At 34.9% G+C, this 20,596-nt stretch overlaps 3 protein-coding genes across 8 annotated transcripts; 1 reads left to right on the top strand and 2 right to left on the bottom strand.

The window, feature by feature from the left end:
* Window positions 1–828: 828 nt before the first annotated feature.
* Pen (karyopherin subunit alpha) lies at window positions 829–11,286 on the bottom strand. 4 transcript variants are annotated; one of them, XM_022065236.2, is made up of 11 exons: window positions 11,146–11,286; window positions 10,881–10,967; window positions 8,451–8,616; window positions 7,076–7,223; window positions 5,659–5,914; window positions 4,951–5,092; window positions 4,087–4,262; window positions 2,679–2,861; window positions 2,138–2,320; window positions 1,545–1,694; window positions 829–1,258 (listed from the first exon to the last, which is right to left on the bottom strand). In XM_022065236.2, exons 2-11 carry the CDS (start codon window positions 10,956–10,958, stop codon window positions 1,166–1,168), a joined length of 1,575 nt encoding a protein of 524 aa, XP_021920928.1. In that variant the 5' UTR covers window positions 10,959–10,967; window positions 11,146–11,286; the 3' UTR covers window positions 829–1,165. The 4 variants fall into 4 exon arrangements, with proteins under 4 accessions (XP_021920928.1, XP_021920929.1, XP_021920927.1 ...); XM_022065237.2 differs by having other exon boundaries at window positions 11,162–11,262; XM_022065235.2 differs by having other exon boundaries at window positions 11,075–11,196.
* A 321-nt stretch (window positions 11,287–11,607) lies between these two features.
* On the top strand, window positions 11,608–16,312 carry CtsB (Cathepsin B). The gene is made up of 7 exons (XM_022065239.2): window positions 11,608–11,787; window positions 11,956–12,114; window positions 12,659–12,868; window positions 13,380–13,580; window positions 13,969–14,113; window positions 14,342–14,458; window positions 15,063–16,312. Exons 2-7 carry the CDS (start codon window positions 11,959–11,961, stop codon window positions 15,266–15,268), a joined length of 1,035 nt encoding a protein of 344 aa, XP_021920931.1. The 5' UTR covers window positions 11,608–11,787; window positions 11,956–11,958; the 3' UTR covers window positions 15,269–16,312.
* A 926-nt stretch (window positions 16,313–17,238) lies between these two features.
* Window positions 17,239–20,179, bottom strand: Pfdn1 (prefoldin subunit 1). 3 transcript variants are annotated; one of them, XM_022065242.2, is made up of 4 exons: window positions 19,573–20,179; window positions 19,000–19,122; window positions 17,654–17,782; window positions 17,239–17,563 (listed from the first exon to the last, which is right to left on the bottom strand). In XM_022065242.2, the coding sequence occupies exons 1-4, from the start codon at window positions 19,672–19,674 to the stop codon at window positions 17,543–17,545; spliced, it is 375 nt and encodes a 124-aa protein (XP_021920934.1). In that variant the 5' UTR covers window positions 19,675–20,179; the 3' UTR covers window positions 17,239–17,542. The 3 variants fall into 3 exon arrangements, with proteins under 3 accessions (XP_021920934.1, XP_021920932.1, XP_021920933.1); XM_022065240.2 differs by having other exon boundaries at window positions 17,239–17,542; window positions 19,573–19,720; XM_022065241.2 differs by lacking the exon at window positions 19,573–20,179 and adding an exon at window positions 19,389–19,547 and having other exon boundaries at window positions 17,239–17,542.
* Window positions 20,180–20,596: the final 417 nt, after the last annotated feature.

The following is a 20,596-nucleotide window of genomic DNA, read 5'->3' as shown; positions in this document are numbered from 1 at the left end:
AAAATACAAACACTACTTTCACAAAACTTAATTGCTTGATCATAAATAAATCACTGCACTAAAATTATCAGTACAGTGTGTAATGCAGATAATGTATGAAGATAACCACTTACCTCCAGAAACTAAAAGTGTGTGAAGCTACACCACTCCGTCTTCATGGCATGGTGCTTAAGCACTAGCAACACTACTGCTGATCAAGTTCCCTTTCAGCTAATTACACGTTTCAATTATTAAATAAATTTAATAACATGTTTGAAAAGCTAATGAAAGTTTAGACTAAATCCATATACAATATGCATTCAAGTTTTAAATGCTATGTAAAAGTAAATAAAGAACATATTGGAGTTACACCTACTTCAGATAAATTCTATACAAGATTTGATAAAGCATTCAAACACTATGAAATTTGTCACTTTAGCAGCTACTAAACTTATTCCTTCAAGTTTTCAAAACCATAACCTCTGGTTGACAACTACCTAATAAAAAACAAAATCCATTTTAAATACATTCATAGTGTCATGTGAAACTCAATATTGAAACATGCTTGAACATGAGACAAGTTCTCTAAATGTATTGGAATCCCGGAGAAGTATGTCGATAAACAGTAACACTGTGATACCCCAAGATATCACTCAATTGAAGTAACAGGTGATGGGACAAAAGACTGCACCCAAGGTTTGGGTATGGAAATGTGGCAGGCAAGACAAAAGAACATGTGTCCAAGTCAACCCGTGCAATTATATGATCGATTATCTCAGATGTAAATGGAAAAATCCAAGAATTCACAATATAGCAGTATCAATATTTTGACTTAATAAAATTCACTCAATAACTGAAAAGCTTTATTCTCACTACTAAATATACACCAATTCATAAAAATGTAGAAAAATTATACAAAACAAAAAAGGACAGAATGGAAGTTCATCCTACCACCAAGAACTCCACAATTTAGTTGATAAAGTATAATACTCCACCACTACCACTAAAAATCTTGGCACTGATCAAAAGTTACCTACTATAAAGAATACATGATTGAAAATGCATAAGAAAATTTCAAACTTTGCATATAAAAATATTTTTAAGAATCACCCTTGCCTAGGGTTTAGAATATTAATTTAAATACAGTCTTCATCCCTTTTGGTATGGCATCCGTACACAGCTGTGTTCAGAATGAAAATCCAGCATCTGGAACCCGGTCAGTGTTGAAGTCCAGCTGACCATTTGTCTGATCAGGAATTAAGCTGGGGTCTGCACAATCCTGTTTAAATGAATACAAAGTAAGTACAAGGAATGTTTCCCAAGAAAAATCAAATGAAGAATATGAGTAGTCCAATCCCATTCTCAACACCTTGACATCCAATTCATTAAGTGACAATTCTTAGTTTCATGTTACATCATTACAGGTCTGCAAGGAACTCAATAAGACAGGAAATATATGCACACACAATTAAAATTATACAAAGTTCCAAAACCTTTTAAATACCTGAAGTAAAGGTTAATGTAAAAATTAGCCCACAAAAATACATTACATATGTAAAACTCACCACCACTGAGAAGTAACTATCAATCATGTTTAGGGCCTTCTGGTAAACTTGCTCATTTTCATGACTTTGCAGTTGTTCCAATTTGTCAAGTCCACCACATTCTTCAATCATGATAGCCACTCTATCAACCTCCCCCATTTTTTCGGCAGTCTACAAGGAAAGAAAAAGTGAGAACATGCTGAATGAATTGCCCAAAAGAATATGTACAGCTGAGACACGAAAAATGTAATCATAATGTTCACTGCTTGTAAAGAAACTGAGGACAAAATACAAAATTTTAAAAACATGCCTCTCAAAATTCTATGTTACAAAGACCTGAGAACAGTCGGACATCTGAGGTTTTCAGCAGTGAGAAAATCAATTGTGGTCATCTGGGTTGCAACATTGTGTGGTCTTGGTCTTGCAGGTGGTTATGAACATTTTAGACGAATGTAACTTCATCTTCAGAGAACTGAAGATGAAAAAGTATATTTATATGAAATGTTGGTAACAACCAACATGACCACATGATACATTTGAGAACACAAAGTACCTTGTGGTACAGATCCCACAGATTCATTAGCCCTTTCCTCATATAAGGAACTTTTAGTTACCTGCATAATATTGTTAAGCCCATCCATAACCACAACAACAATCTTCCAGTCTTTACTGTTCAGTAGGTCACAAAATGGTTTGAGAACACCAATTTGAACAATCGTTGCCAACTGCTGTACAGAACCACCAGACATGAAATTAGTCACTGCCCATGCAGCTTCCTTTTGAGATCTGAAGTCACCCTGTGAGACAAATGTAAAAGTTATGGAAAACAATGTTAAACTGGCTATGCCGATTATTTTGGTTGCTGTAACAAAATTATCATTATAAAATGTACTTGTTTTATCATCACTGTTACACGTAAATAGTGAAAGAAGTCAACACTGGCATCTACTACATTTTACCACCAATATATGACATTATTTTGAATAACCTCCCCCCCCAAAAGAACTACCTTTCTAATCCTGCCAGTCACCATTCATAATATTCACATATAATTAATGTGTAAAATATGTGGTGAAAATATTACTTTAAACCCAATCTCTCATTCTGCATATTTTATTCTGAATACAATTAAAGAATACTTTGCATCATACTTACTGATGATAACACATATATAAGAGGTTCGAGAAGACCTGAATTTATAACCTCCTGAATCTGGTCCACATTTCCAGCAGTGATATTTGATACTGTCCAGGCAGCTTCCTTCATAATGTTCAGTCTTGGATGTCTTAGAAGTTCCCTAAGATATGTCAATCCACCAGCCTGGATGATTGCGTTGGTCTATAAAACAAAATTAACTTATACATCCTGTAAATGCAAATTCTTTTAAATAGTACAATTTATTGACAATACAGCATTCTCATACTCTAAAACAGCACAGTAAACACATAAATCTGTCAAACAGCATTTCATATACTACTAATGTATAACCCAGTAACTTGTATGTTTCATCCTACCATGGTCTTCAGGTGGTTAAATATATGATAGCGATACTACTGATTACTGAGTTATCTCAGACAAGGCTGTAAAATAGCGGCAAGGAACAACAGAATCAAATCCTGCTAGGCAATGAACACCAGACAAAATAAGAGTTATCTGTAACTAATAAGATTATTTTATACACACACACACACACATATATATATATATATATATATATATATACTTGTAAGTCAGTCCTTGACAAATGCAAGGAAACATTCCTGGAAAACACATTTACTGACAAATGTAACACATTGGGAAGGGGATATGATTAAAAAATGTTAATTACCTTATATAATATGCATAGGAAATTTAAAACAAGTATCTATAGCTGTATTTTTTATACTCCTAAGCCAGCTTTTAGCAAATGCTGAAAATTTTGCCACACTCAAATTACAGATCTGTTCATATGCAAGCATCTGACATCCCTTTAAAACTCTAGACTGTGATGTAAACACTTCATTAGACATGGTCCAAATATCACTTCTGAAATAGTTACTGATAAAATAAAGTAAATAAGGTTTTATTTCTTTGTCAAGCAGTAATGCACCGTTCATTGCAGGGAGCTGGAAGGATGGCTCACATGTCCACATTCATAGATCTTCCAAGGTCTTTAATCTTGATTTTAACACCTGGCAGTCACATGCTTAATTAAATAAAACAATCTGAAAATGGAAGTGCTGGAACTGCTGCATAGGATAGTGTTTCAAAAACAGAACTGGGGTCTAAAACAGATGCCTGATACTCCTAGCTGATTCAAGAGTATTCAATCACAGAATCTCTTGTATGGGCAAATTGCATAGGCAAACAATGGTTACAAGAGGTGAAAAACACTTTATGCAAATCAATATTTAGCAAATACAAATTGAGAATCATGCAACAAATGTGAAAGGGATCAAGGCATACATACCAGGCAACTGTTGTATTAAATTATTTGTCCAGGTGTTCCTGTTTATTTTGAAGTTTCTAAACATACTGTTTTATATTTATGTAAATCAGGTATACACAATGAAAGAAAACAAACCTGCATGTCATTGCCAGTGACAATATTACCAACAGCACGCAAAGCTGGTGTTAGCACTGCAACACTAGGTGCAGCTAGAAGTTCAACCAAACGTGGAACAATTCCAGTATCAATGACAGCTTGAATTTTGTCATTAGTTCCATCAGTCAGATATGACAAAGCCCAACATGCATCAGCTACAAAAAAGAAATTAAATAACTTTCTCATATATATTAACCCTTCAAAGATCAGTGGTAATGGTATGTACCACCTATTTAATAATCAGTAAGTCTCTGTTTTGCCTGTAAAGTTTATGGACAACATGAGTCAAAGAGTAAACAAGGATATTTCCATACCATCATTAACCAAATGATATTTCTAATTGAGATGTGCTGTTTTCTTTGAGGTAGGGACTAAATCATTAATAATATTCAGACTAGTTTCAACTTCACTAAAACTTGCTTCACAACAAATATTTTGTTCAAGATGCACTGTACCAACATACAAAAATCTCATAAATCTTAACCTTGCCCTTTCCATTTGAAGCACTAGTGTCTGGTGCTACCAATCCAATGTTTTAATTGTAAATGGTATTTTATCATGCAAGAAAAATGCAATTTAGCATTCAACTTTTGACTAACTACCAAAATAATAAGAGCAATTGTTTAAATGCATGATTCAGAGGCCGAAACCTTCATATTAGGTCATTAAGGCAACTAGCTCCTACTCCAGGGCCAATATGAGTTATAATTATCCTCTTCAATATAAAATCCAGCCTCACACATTATGGGTACCAGGGTAACCTTCCTCCCACACAGCATAAAGCTGAATATTACACTACTGCAATACATGGCTCACCCTGAGGAGAAACTTAATTCTGCTTACCAAGCACATCAGTGTCAGCATAATGAAGAAGTCTGTTAAATACAGGTAGACTCATCTGAACAATCTCAAAAGGTGGAGGTGGATTCTTGTTACGACAAAGATTAGATAAAGTCCACACAACATTTCTCAAGAATGATGCCTTCTGGAACAAAATAAAACTTACAAAACAATGCAATAGATGGCAATGCAGAGCTCAAATGCAACTGAAGTTCTAAGAGTTCATAAAGTGTTTACATGAAACTCTCATTCAGGAAAATTATGAACACTACAAGATGATACAACTGAAACATGCTTTTATATAACAATCCATATTCCCTGCCTTAAAACAGTGAAGACATTCCAACTTCCATTAAACAAGATCTATTCTTAAAATGTGATAAAACTGACTAATTAATCAGAAATATCACTCTTACTGTCACACAAAATTACATTTAACATTCTCATTTTTTAACCCAGCTGAACACATATGAATATTTTAGTACCTTCACTTGCTCTTAAAGCTTCGAGACATATATAAAAAAAAACATTCGGATTGAATTTGGTAAACCCAAAAAAATAATTTTTAAATAAACCTATAGTGAAGTCCACACAGGAGGTAACCATTTGACATTCCCTAATCGATGGCATGAAGCACGAAAGAACTTTAACACCAAGAAAATCATGACTGACAGGACTAAATCGACTATTACTCCACTTTCATCCACTCACCTGGGTATCAGGTTTGATAAGCTCCAGTAATGCAGGCATAGCTCCAGAATTCAACACCAAGTCACGGGCTGTTGAGCCATCGCCGGCAATGTTACCTAGAGCCCATACAGCTTGCTCTGTGACATGCATATATGATGAACCTAGAAGCTGTACTAGTTTTGGTACAGCGCCATGTTTCACAACACTACTTGTCTGTTCAGATGTTCCTGACGCAATGTTTGTAAGCACCCACGAAGCTTCAAACTGCAAAGATGGGCTAAAACATACAAACGGCTTTCCGTCAACTATATGAGTACAGCAAACGCAAGGGAGAAGAGTGACCAATGGAATGGATGCTATTATTGTTTACAAGCCAGAAAGATACGTGGATCCAAGAAATTGTATAACAGAACTTATATATCCGTGATGTGGTATAAAGGTGATCAACCTTCTTAACATAAAGCAAGTTGTCTCAGTGATGATACTAGGCTGCGTGACAGTAATCAAAATATGAAAGGACACATCCGGAACACAGAAGTGGGTTACAAAAAGCATATAGCACTGAAACATACACAATAAACATTTGTTAATTCATTCATAAATATCTTGTCAATTTCCACTATTAAAAAAGTGGCTGAAACTAACAATTTTTATTAATGAGTGTGTAAAAAAACTCCATATCATAAAATAGGAGTGTCGTAACAATATGAATTTTGTAACTCCTTTCACATTTGGTACCTGTGCCCCTATACCTGTTAACATCCCTTTTTGCTAAGAGATGTTGAAACTTTAACAATATTTCCTAATACATAGGAAAATGTAACAGTTAAAAAACCACAATATGCCCTTCTCGCAAAAACATGGCCACTCTACAGTTCATTTTTACCCTTACCACAGTGGTTGTCCCGGCATATACCATGTATGGACTTGGGGGGTGGGGGTGGAGTGGTGGTATAGCTCCTACTCATTCTTAACCTCAGCATTAGATGGGGGTGAGTGGTTAGCGTCATGTCCCAGCTGTGCTTTGCCCCTGAACCACTAGACAGGAGGCTGGGTGGGCCCCAGAGCCAGTTTGGACACAGAGACTGGATGCCCCAGTCATCCAGTCCATAGTCAGTCACTATACCGACTGAGCTACCCCGGTTCCTCCCTTACCATACTGACCTTAATTCAACAAAATTTGTGTTTCAGAGAAAATTTATGTTGTAAACAAAATTACCTGCAAGCTTTATGAAACAATTTAACTTTGTATATGTGTGTGTGTATGTGGTTAAAACTTAAGTTCATACAGGTGGCAATGTTGGAAGTAAAAACCCATCAGACTACAAAGTCTACTTTCAATGGAGAGGGCATTCACTTTTACTTGTAAAAGGAATTCCGTGAACTGTGTGTACTGACCTAAAACTATTATTATGGATCAAACATGAAGCTCACATACTTATCAAACCGAGAGAGAAATTCCACACATCTTGGAACAATACCAGACTTAATCATGGCATCAATTGGTGGACTCCTTTCTCTGCTGAGTGCTTTCCGTGCAGCCTGCGTTGCAACCAGTTGGCGGTGGTCATCACTACTATTCATTCCTTAAATACAAATTTGAAACAAAATACCATTTTACTATTACTATAAAACTTCATTCAACAAATCAATGGACACTTTATAGAACCAATCAAATAACTTCTAATATTTAAAGCAGGATTTTATATTCCTCAAGTATATACCTGGAAAAGTTTTAAGTTATTTTGAGAGTAACTACTGAACGATTTTATCCCTGCCAATATTAATTTAACATAACCTTAACTGAAGATTTCTGTATTCTGGGTTGTTGCACTGTGTAGTGTGGTAGATGTTTACCAACGTTTCAGAGGTCATAGTGCCTCCGTCATGAGGGCGATGAATACATTGGTTAACATCGACCAGACTACACAGCGTAACAACCCAGAAGACAGAAATCTTCATACTCACCACTGTAAAAACCTCAAATCTTACATAACCTTAATTATCTGTTGGTGCTGAGAAATGGAACGTTTAATCAACAATCATAATAATGTTATAACTTCCACTCCAAAATTCCTGCACTTAACAGTTCATTACAGAAAAGATCAAAAAGACATGAAAAATTTATCACTGAAAAACTACACAAAATGTAGCCAAACTTTTTTTTTAAAAAAAACAACAACATAAACACTAAGCAAAATTTATGACTTTCAAAGAGCATGAAATGAAGTCCCTTGGGTGGTGGCCCTAGACATTTTTCATCTCTCTGCCTACTGCTGTATTCCTCTTAGCCAATGTCAGCCAGCCCAAAGAACTATATAATTCATATAACCTCATCTGAACTTCAAGTTGAGAGAATGGCCAGCCAATAACAGACCAATACTTTCAATATCCGCTTAGCTCTGAACAGAGTACATTTAGAGCATAAATGCACTGTGTGCATGGAGGGGGCAGGCAAAAACCTGCAATAATCTTGATTACATATAAGAAATGGTTAAGCTTTGAACATCCACAGCATATATATATTTAGAAATAATACAGATTATGTGAAAATTAAAACATGCCACATACATGAAAGTATTTCAGTTGCAAATAAACAATTCAACATATAAGATCAGAGACCTCAATCTAGTTCATCAAAACTTCCATTACAGTAGCAGAAATTAAATTATAACAGATAATATATGAAAACTGGGTGCACAACACATGCTACAAGAGCACATATAGATGGCAAAGGTCAGGTATCAGTATGTTTGGGAATCTCATGTGTTCTCTGTACTGTAAAGTTTACGAATACAATATTAAAACTATACCTTCAATAATTTCTTCTGTTGTTAGTGAAGCTGGTGATTGACTATTTTCTTGTAGTGGCAAAATATGGTCATCTTCAGTGCTGAGATTTCGCCTTTTGAGCAACTGATCATCTTTACGTGCTTTGCGAAGCTCTACACTCACCTCCTTCCGACGCCTGCGCATCTCCTAGAAGTAAAAATTTATTATAACGAGATCACAATTGTGTGTTATATTCACTACTGACGATTATAACTAATGCCTTGGTAATAATGCTATGGGATATTTGAGCTTATGTACTGCGGACTAACTGTACAATTGCTGCAGACACATGGCTAAGCAACTACCATGAGCCAAAGTTTTTTTTAGTATAGTTCTTAACAGTTATTGCTGTCACATGTAGCAGTTCATTAGTTTCTTTAGGGATAAAAATGGAAACCTATAAATATTCAAACAGACATGAGGTCATAAAACACATTTCTGGCTATGAGAGTTGTATGTTCAGAAGTCTTATTTCAGGAAGATATGAGATATAACACACTCCATGTAGACTACCTAATAAATGGGATGAGTTATATGAGTTTGTGAGAAACAGAACAATACCATATGGGGTCAGTCTACTCACAATAAACAAAAATACAAAGAATACATGAAAATTGAGATATGTGACTTCTCAGCATTTGGTAGTGCCAAGTTAAGATATGTACAGCTTTACCTATATAACTTCAATACAGTGATTTTCATCCCTTGAATTTGATCAACTATGGTATATAATAATTTTATAGCAACTTTTTGAAATGAAAAATTATCCACTACAAGTCTACAATTTAACAAGGACAGGACACATGACAAAGTAACACTTTTGTGAAAATAATGTTACAAGCTTTTGCTTTCGCCAAGCAGATAGATCCCAACATACAAATCAAGCTTAACACAAAATTACAAAAACACACAACCTCCATAACATTACCACATTTCATATGGTTTGCAAGAACAGTTCATTTGAAATTCATCAAAACAAAGATATGTTGCAATCACAAATTCTATTTCAGGTAAAATGCAACAGAAATTAGTCTATAAAGGTACACTGCAGAAATGTTTTGAGATTAAAAGACACAGTACTTCTCCCACCCAAGTCCTCAGAATAATGATAATTAAGTTGGACACTACAAAAATTCATTAGAGTTTGGTGCTGTTTACTACTAAGAGATAAAACTGCTGTTAATGTTTAAAACAAATATGGGGAAATAAAACTTATTTCCACTGTCTGCACTTCCTCAGTTACTCCTCTTTTTGTGAACTGGTATCAATGTTAACTGCAAAACCAAACTGTTAAGTTCATTATCACAAAATATGTGATATTTTAACAAAACCCATTTTATGAAACTTAAGATTACAGTTTGTTTTCTTCTTCTTCTTCCTTGGGTCTACAACCCAGTGTGGGTCTTTGCCACCTCCTTTTGGAGGTTTCTTAGTCTTTTAAGTATGCATGTGTGAGAAGTGAGCGACCAACCTACTGCCTCTGCACAATTTTTACTCGATCCTGATTTTGTCTGCTAGAGCCATCTAGCAGAGAATCAGGAGACAAGGGTGAGAAATGGCTGCTGAATGTTGCTTACAAAACATCTTGTTCATGCTCATGAGGTTCTTTTACATGCTGTAAATCTATGACATGAGGCCCCCCCTCCAAATGAAGTTGGGCTACAGATTTTTATCACCCTTAAAAATCCATCAATCCCAGCTGGGTTTGAACCTGTGAAACTTGGGTCCAGTGGTGAGCACACTAACAACAAGTCGATCGAGAATGACAGATTACATTTTGTTATCACTTATTTCAAGATATATTTATATTTTTCAGTTCACTTGTTACCTGGGAAAAATTTTGTTTCATTATCTTAAGTTTTTTTTAAATTCCGAAAGCAAGTAACATGTGGGAACTTATAAAGCAATTTTGTAAGAGACTTATTCCTAACATAAATGAAAAGTACTTTTTCTCCTAAATTGAACAAAAATCAATATTATCCATACATCACTGGAGACCTTCAAACCATTTTTGGTTACTACACCCAACATGTACAAATATATATTCCTCTGAAATGTTGGTAACTATCCAAAGGCCACATAGTGACAAAAATTAAATGACCACAATCAGTTTCACAACTGTGAGAGGCTTAAATCTGAGACGAAAATCATTCCAACCTTTCCTCCGGATTGGAAGTATTGTAAGCTTCTACACATAGGCAGTATTGTCCTCAAAAAGTCACACATCTGTCCAATCTCAAAATGCAAGCCTGCTATTTAGTGAAAAACTACGTTTCAATGAAAAAAACACGTTTCATACCTTAGGAGTAAAGATGACAGCCAATGTAGAAAAACATAATGTATCCAACTGCCCGACAGCAATCTAATGAATACATAAAAATATTCCTATTTCACTGAAAAGTCATACTTACATCTACATTCTTCCCCTTATTTTTGAAGGAAGTTAATCTATTCTGTCTGCTCGACATATCGCTTTCTTCAGATGGCATTCTGGATACCTTTAAAAAATAAAACGAGAACTTATTATCCAAGAAAAAACCTTCCAAGTACGAGTAACATTCAACTGATTCCTCTGAGAAAATAACGGATTTCTAATATAACTTACAAACTAATAAACTTTCCCCTTTTTCCTTACAAACACCAAATACAACAAAGCAAGAACCACCAAACACCAACCGTCAAGTGCACCGACCTCTCTACAGTGAAATTCGGTACTTGAAATCTCCAATCACAAGCGTCCAAATTATTTAAAATCTCTCCGCCCCTTTAACGATAACTAAGGAATAAAACATGTGATTGGCCAATTCTGTTTTTTTTTTCAAAGTAAATTCACTGAACAGTCATATAATTTCGTTTCATAGATACTTCATTATAGGTATGTTTAAATTCTTCTGCCTCTGACTGACAACATGCTAAAATATGTACAATTTACAAAATTATTAAGAAATATTTTCTAATTCACATTGGGTTCTAGATTATATCACCAGAGGACGCAGACAACAAGATAATTATTTTCTTTGAGTTTTCACAATTACGAACACCAACTTTGCTCTTTACCTTTCATCGCATCTCTGATTTCCACGGATAGCAAAATGCGCACAAATATAACCACCCTTCACCACGGAGACAAAACATATGTGACAATATCTTTCTATCAGCCATAGATATAGACTAATGGTGTAGATTGTATTTGCTGTTGTTGCGTGATGCTTACTGTCTAATGGTGATTGTCGTCATAGTGTGAAAACTATTAGGAGAAATTACGTGTTTTGAGTTATAGTGTCATTGTATTTTCCTGTAAACCTTTTTCAAATCAGGGTAAGGCAACTTGTCTTTCTGTAATGTGCAGTTGTATATCTATGTACAATGGAAAAAATATCATATCGTTCTGAGTCATCAGCCTTGTTGGTGATAAATTAAATTTCCGTCTCAAAAGCAAACATTATGGGACACTTACCGATTTCATTTCCTTACTTTTTTCCTCAGAATATGGCAAGTACGACATCTTTTGCTTATTACCTGACAGTGACAATACTTTTATTATGCGCTGGTTTGCATGTTGCGGAACCAGTACCGTCGGAACGTAGTTACGTGTTGTCAGAAGAATTTATCAATTATATAAATTCACTCAACACAACATGGAAGGTAAGACTACATCCTGGTAATGTGGAGTCTCTGTTACTTTTAGGGTAAATGTCCAGAAAGTTGAGAAACAGTATTGCTAGATTTATTAACTCTCTGAAACATTAAAAAAGTTTTTTTCCACTTTGCAAAAAGTTTTTTTTTTTTTTGTGACACGTGCCCGTTTCTCTCCCATATGTTCAAATTTGCTTGCAGTTGATACTAGCTGGTGTTTGATAACCCCGTTTCATAAAGATCACATGTATTGTAAGTATGGGTGTCAGAAACCATTCCACTATTGTCTAAGACTGACCAGCCAGAATGTAAACATCATGGTTCATAACTGGAGCTTCATTTCTGACTCAGCAGGCCATCTATAACAATGGAACCTGACATCTGTAACATTAGACTGCATGATTCCATTTAACTACAAGTCTAATGCTGGAAGCTGTAGCAAACAGTAGTAGTTAAATTGAGCTGCTTTTCTGAGAATGTTGCGCTTGTAATTTTGTAAACCTGTACTGTAACTTGCAGGGTTAATTTGTTACACTTTTGGTTTTATTTGTAGGCTGGGCAGAATTTCATGGAGGATATTCCTCTCACGTACATCATTCGGCTTATGGGAGTTCACCGTGATGCACATTTGTTTCGTCTGCCAACAAAAAATGATGAACTGACTAATACAGAAATTCCAGAGGAGTTTGATGCCAGGGAACAATGGCCGAATTGTCCAACTATAAAGGAGATACGTGACCAAGGATCATGTGGCTCTTGTTGGGTAGGGATCTCCCATTTCTGATACTTTTAGCAGTACTGGGGCAAGATACAGTGCACTGAGGAACAAGATTGAGGATGACATCTTTTAGTACAGTCCATAATAATGCCACTACCACATCTTTAAAGATCTGGATTTGGAATGTGAGGTGATACACTCATTGAATACATAATGCAACAGTTGTTCCGTGGTCTGTAGAATGGCTTAAAAATTGGGATTTGCCTATTTTTTCTAAGTAACGATGTTTTACATTGTGTCTTTGTTTGATTTACTATTATAATTCTTCCATTTCATTCAGGATTTTCATACTGAAGTTCTGTTTTAATATCATCATAGACAAGTGGTAGTAATTATTTTCCAGATGCAATTAAGTAAGGAAAATGGGTACAGCTAACAATTCCAGCTGTAATTGGCAGTCAGAAAGAACTAAAAATTAGGAATGAAATTAAAGATAAATATGCAAAAATGATGTAAAACTGTCTTTCAGCTTATAATCTGCATGTAAATCTTCTAGGCATTTGGTGCAGTTGAAGCCATGTCAGATAGAGTTTGCATCCATTCAAATGGCACAGTCAACTTCCACTTTTCAGCAGAGGATCTTGTTTCATGCTGTCACTCTTGTGGGTTTGGCTGCAATGGAGGCTTCCCTGGTGCAGCATGGAGTTACTGGGTAAAAAAAGGAATTGTCAGTGGAGGATCATATAATTCAAATCAGGTAATACAACTTGCTGCATGCATAATGCCACTGAATAAGTTGCATATTTTTATAATTATGCATGTTCTTCTACCCTGTTGTATCTTAAAACAGTATTGTTATTTTTTGTTACCATCCATGACTTGTCATAGACATGAAATTCTGTGGTATGGTAGAGAATAGCATTAACTGTTGCATTCGTTCAGTAAATTAACCAATTAATTAATTACTAATATTTATTAAATACATTACAATTTCAGTTAAAATATAATAATGAGCACTATATATGAAGACGTATTTACATTTCTGCCCCATGAAGTGAGGAGACAGATATTGTGAAGCTATGTTAGTTAAAGGTCAGAAATCACTGGAATTGTTACACTGATGCCATGTTCATATTTGTGTTCAGGGATGCCAACCATATGTCATTGCTCCATGTGAACATCATGTTAATGGCTCTCGAATTCCATGCAAAGAGGGACATGGTACTCCACACTGTGAGAAACAATGTGAGAAAAGTTATGATGTGTCATACAAGAAGGACAAACACTTTGGTGAGTTTCAGTGTACAAGATATAAGCAATAATGCAATTATTATTATTTGTCATTAAATCACACACACACACACATTACTTCATGCTACTTGTGTAACAGATAAATGTCTATGTCGCACAGAATTTTGTAAACATTTTTTATTTATTTTGTTTTGTAGTGTGCTTGAGTTGTGAAAGTTCATTATTCTTAGTTCTTATGTAGAGGTGTTTCTGTTTTGCGTATTTCAGGTAGTCATGCCTACAGCATTGAAAATGATGTTAAGAAAATTCAACAGGAGATCCTGATTAATGGCCCTGTTGAAGGTGCATTCACTGTATTTGAAGATTTTGTACAATACAAATCAGGTACCTTTATTTATATCAATATATATATATTAATTTTGTCACTTATGTAAGTTTGTTTATCATTTTCATTGAAGTTCTTTAAACCACCATTCTTAAAATCACTGAAATAATTGTTGAAATGTAGAATACTGTCCTTGTAAGAGTAAAGTAAAATGAGGACCCAAAACAGCTGTCAGCATGACTGAGCTGTTGGTTAGACAGCTGGGGTTCAATTCCCAGTAGGTGTAATAAAATTTAACTACTGCATCCAGACTGATTCTAGGGCCTACCCAGCCTCATCCAATGGGTTCTTTCCCTGGGTGCCAAGACCTAGTGTGTAAATGTTTCCATTCATACCTGTCTAGTGCTCAGGTCAAGTGGACCTGTACCTCCATTTCCTTCTTACATATTCATATTGTGGTGCTTAGTTAAGCATGAGAGACAACTTTCCCTTTACAAGTTATATCCTGAAAATAAGGTGTGTTCTACCACTGAAACTTGGTAACATGTTTGACTTATATTCAGGAGATACCCAGTTTGGAATTTGGTTGGGAAACTAGCTCTTCTGCAGTATATATATAATCCTGTTACCTGTAAAGCATAATGTAATTTGTTTCTTTAATAGGTGTTTACCAGCATGTAACTGGTTCTGTTCTTGGAGGTCATGCCATTAGGATCCTGGGTTGGGGTGTAGAAAATGGTACCCCGTACTGGTTTGTTGCCAACTCCTGGAATTCTGATTGGGGTGAAAATGGATATTTCCGTATCCTGCGAGGGAAAGATGAGTGTGGTATTGAATCTTCCATTTCAGCTGGTTTGCCATTAGTTTAAAAGAAACATTTCATTATGTGGTCTTGTATGGCAAGCCTTTGATGGAATTATGGCTTGTTATAATTCAGATACTACTTTGGCTTATTTTTAAACAAATTATGTAGGAAGGAAAGCAATATTTTTAGTTTTCTTTATGTTTGCCTCACAGATTAAAAACTTTGCTGAATTGTGATTGAAGCAGTTATGTTCGAAGTGAGGAAGTGGTATAATTTGTGTACTGATACCAGGGTTGTTAATTAAGTAAAATAATTATTAAAAGAATACCAAACATACTATTTGAAATCAGAAGCAAGAAAAGTTGGTGTTGCAAAGAAATCATTGCTTAAATGTAAAATGATAACTATGAAGTATATGCAAAGAAAATAACAGTATCAACAAATCTTGATATATGAAGCTAAATCTGGCAACACAAGGTTTGTTGTGTGTCAAAAATTTGTAGAAAGCAAAGTACAAAGAATTTATTCAGTTCACTATGACAGCTTTAATATGAAACATGGTATCAGGACCCACATTATCACATCATTTACATTTGTATTCTATGACATCTCTTTTGGCCTAATGCTCCAAGAAATTTAATGTGTTACAGCTGGCAGCTAGTAGCGAAACTCATTATAGACTGAAGACGGTCAAGACACTGTATGTGGGAAATAATATTTTCTGTTATGATGTACTAGTTTAAGATATTCAATGTTATGATACTGGAATACTAAATATTCCTATTCACAAATAGTTGTTGTCTTGAGTATATTTAAAATAATATAACTAGGAAACACTACAGTAAAGAAAATATTCTTGATTGCTAGGGGTATTAAAAATAACTTCAGCGTACCCAAAAAAAATTCAGCAGTAACACTAAATGGCTGTCACACTGATAAGGTATTTACTTGGTTTTGATAGTTGGCATGTTGATATTTTTACTTAAAAATGCATATTTCTATTGAGGCATTCACAGAATAAAAACTGTATAATGTGAAACTATCTGCACTGTGATGTGTGACATATGTATATATTTATTGGAAATAGAGATGTATATATATGCCGTAACAGGTTAATGTTATTTCTTGAAGTGACTTAACAATCCCACCCTTCCATCATGTATAATTTGTATGCTGAACAATATATGTGGTTTTACACTATCATTTGGTGACACCAAATACAATTTCAATAAATCCTTATATGCTAAAAAGGGTTAAGATCTTTTAAAAAAAATAATTTGGAGAATGTGTACTTGACAATACAATATCACTGTAAATTGGTAGACATGCTATATTATGAATGCCAAATAGTTTCATTTCCAGAGCTACATATGGCCTTGAGGTTATATTTATCCCATTAATTACTGGTAAACAGTTGTGACTGCGGGAGTTTGTACATACAAATCCAAAACTCCAGAAGTATGTGTGTCCATTCATAAAAGGCAAGTAAACAAAGACCAGTGACAAATACATTTTTTGTGCCAGTCTGGATTAAATAACTTATACCAAATTAAAGTACTGAAAACAAAGTATGTAACACTCCCAGATCTTAACATGTAGCATTAACTTGAGTCCCCTTTAAAATATGTGTGAAGCACAAAGAGGTCATGGGCAAATGAATTTTGTAAAGTGGCTACCAGCTGTATATGTGGAGCCCTGTTCAAAGTATGGACAGAATATTACAGCACCTACAGCTCAACATTAAAGTGACTGACAGTAGGTGGACATACAATTCTTCCATCAAACTGGGAATTTTTCTCTTAGCTACCTCATCCACGTTTGATTGGTGGCCCATCCCACATCATACCCGACAGGTACCACAAAAATCTTTCTTAATGGGATGAGGTAAATGGACCATGGTACTACTGATTTCCATGTAGTGCCAAGGTCAAGAACATATGGCAGTCTAACTCCCATACGTTTTTCAGCATAGTGCTACCTTCATGGATACAATAGTAATGAAACATGTAATTTCTGGTAAACTGGTGTCCAAAATTTGTCAAGCATACCTATTTGTTTATTGATCTTCTACCACCAGCACACAAAATGTGATTCAATTAATAAAATATGATAACACAGTAATAAATTAAATAATGACTCTGAACAGTAAGTCATCATGATATAGGAGCAGACTGAAAACTGCAGGTTAGTAGCAGAAAAAAGAAAAACTTGTTAACATTTTTACAATAATCACAATGTCCTAGTTAGTTTCTTGGGCCTTCTCTCTCCGCTGCTGAATCATTTCACGAATGTTATTCTCACTGTCTTTCTGACTTCTCTCCAGATAACTCTTGTTACTCTAGGACAAAACAGAAATACACTAGACTAGTATTACATGTGGTCAACAGCAAGGGCTTATTCCATACCAAATGTTACAGTACATGTACAATAATATAACAATTAAACTTACCTCAAGTATCTTAATTTTCTCAGCACAAGTTTCAGATTTGTTTTCAAGATGATTGTGTAAATCTGATATATTTGTTAATAAGAACATTCGACCAACACTCTCATATATCTTCGTGCTAGTATCTAGCCTCTAAAGCAAACAAAACACAATTTTAAGAGTTGCAACATAAACTCGATATAAATGTAATATCTAATGCATCACTGTATCAGTCCTAGTATTAAGAATTTAAAGCACATCATTGGTATGGTACATTATGGTTTTCAAAGGATAATCCATTGTAAGCCAAGTAAGTTTATAACATCCCTGTACTCAAAAAAAATTAAAATCTTTGTTTGATTTGACATTTTCTTTTCTAAGATTAACCAACAATTCTGGAGATCGTATGACAATGTGCCCAGACCTGAACAGTCATAGGCAAAGAGACAAGGAAGAATGTTAAACAGCAAATGTCACTAAAAATTGTACTTTGTTTCACAAGCAAAACTTATACCTGAAATAACCAAATTAAACTGTTGAGAAAAATAAACTTTTTGTTGGTATTAATTTAACTTGTAAATTAATAAGTTGACATGCTGTCTCTCATACAATTTTTCAATTTTTGCCAGGCATACATTCTGTCGTCTGATGCACCAATGAAAACAAAAACTAGAACTCTTAATGCATGAACTGTGACACTGTGGTGGTTCTCACATGCATCTTTCCTATTCTAGCTGTGGCATAAGAACACTATTTCACTTAATGAAGACTGGGCCTCTAATAATATAGTCCTGTGATCCACTGGCATCCCCAATGGTACTGAAATATTGTTATGAGACCCACTGTTGACCATCATTGGATCAACAAATCAACGTGTTTTGACATAACATTTTCAGTCTAAGAAAGGGCCATAGCTGACTGATTCTTGGAACATAATAGAGTATCCTAAAAAAGCTTCCTTTTAAGCTTGTTTCATGTAACAATGACTTTTACTGTCTTAGAAATGATATGGGGAGTACCAACTGCAATAATCTGACTTGATACACTGTCAGTATTAAAAAAACACCTACGAAAACAAAGATTCATTTGTATGCTTCAAACTTAATGTCCTCATAATAAATTATTTTACAGAAATCAAAAAGGGATCAGAATATAAATACTTGACTGGCATACACAGAGACAAGTGGGGGAGGGGGACAAGGATTTATTTAAAACCATTTTGTGATTTAAATAATAAACGCCTAAAAAGTGATAATGGCATGCTTGTTAAAGGAAAACGCAATACTTTAAAAAGTATATAAAATTAATAATATAACATTTTGTGTCCTTGAAGGAACTAAAAATGTTCACACTTTCAACAACATACATACTGTAATTTCTGAATCCATTAGTCGAGCATGTTGCATTGAATTTTTTAGACAAGAAATTTCTTCGTCGGCAGCTTTCATTTTCTGTACAGTTTCTGCCAGTTTCTGGTGCAGCTCTGCAAATGCCTAAAACAAAATTATGAAATTGACATTCAGTGAAGAAATAATACATTCAAAGCAGCTAAAAATACACACTCACAACACACATAGTAATGGTCTAATACTGTAAGAACAATATTCCATTTTTTGTAATTCCTACTTAACATGTGGTGCAAACACGAGCACATGAACGGAATAGCATTACATAACACTGAAACTCAACTGAACATCAAAAGTCCTGTTCTTTACACAGTACAATATTGTAAATTTTAGTTAATATTACAATATCGTACCTTCTTCAATTCCAAATCTACTGTTTTGGCCATAATTTCGGCTTAATTATTCAATTTGTAATTACACGTTAAATTACCGTACACCAAACTTCACCACACACACACAAAAATTACTGTATTTCGTTAACATGACGAGCACATAGCACAGAATAATAAAGAACCAACATTATTACTAGCAACATACCGGCTTCTTTACTGTGCTGCTACCTCTGAGCGATTCACAAGAAAACAAAACAAAGACGTGACAGCAATCTAGCCGGTAAGCAAAATAACTACTCTTGAACATTTGAAATTAACTCCAACCACAAAAACACAAACGCAAAACTAAGCATACTCGTATGTCAAGATTAATTTTACAACTCTGATATCGTAAGTTATAACGTTTGAGAGGAATAAATGCATATATATTATTTTAACATTTCATTGTGCCAACAACATATGTCGTCCTTCGTTCTACTTTTGGCAATGTACAATGATTAATCGGCAAATATTGAAATTCTATATGGTCCTAATAACACATGTATGTTAACGAAATTCATACTCTATTATGTCGCAAATCTTGTAATAAAGAAACACGATTACATCAAAGTTGCAAGGTAAGAGACATGCAGAATCGACCAGGACCACGACCACTACCAATGTGGAATACGAAATATTTCGAAAAGATGGCGTTGGTAATAAGAACCTTCTAATAACAATCTACTGATGTCGCGCTTTTAAAACTAAACATATCGAAGAATAATCTGCACAGGCATACAAGAACATGCAAAACGCGCGCACTGACACAAACTACCGGAACGAGCACTGAACTAAAACTTCCGAAGTTCGACTGCAACGAACTCTATATACTACGTCGAAAATGCGTGCTATCAACGTCGAAGGCTACAAGACACGGGCGGTCTTATTGATTTAACCGTCGAGCTGTGTACTGTTCGTGAGAGAACGTTGGCTACTTAAATTCCCTTCGAACAATAGGATTTCGAAAGGACGGTATATAACACACTCATGCTCGTAAAACTGTTCTTCGGAAAAATTGTAAACTCTAAATTCCTGCGTTACTTCCAAAACTACGCTGTGCATCGAATAGTGATCATTAGAGTAGAAAGAGGTGTCAGTGACGTAATCAAAATGGAGTCCAGCTAAAACATAGAGCAACGGTGCGATGTTAATTTACGTGTTATTCCTCGAGACGTGACAACACCCACACG

The sequence above is a fragment of the Zootermopsis nevadensis genome, unplaced genomic scaffold (assembly GCF_977971745.1).
Source record: "Zootermopsis nevadensis isolate Lab colony 2312 unplaced genomic scaffold, Znev_1.0 Znev_ptg000050l, whole genome shotgun sequence".
Lineage (NCBI taxonomy): Eukaryota > Metazoa > Arthropoda > Insecta > Blattodea > Termopsidae > Zootermopsis > Zootermopsis nevadensis.
The sequence above is the reverse complement of the archived record's forward strand: the minus strand, read 5'-3'. Positions and strand labels throughout refer to the sequence as shown.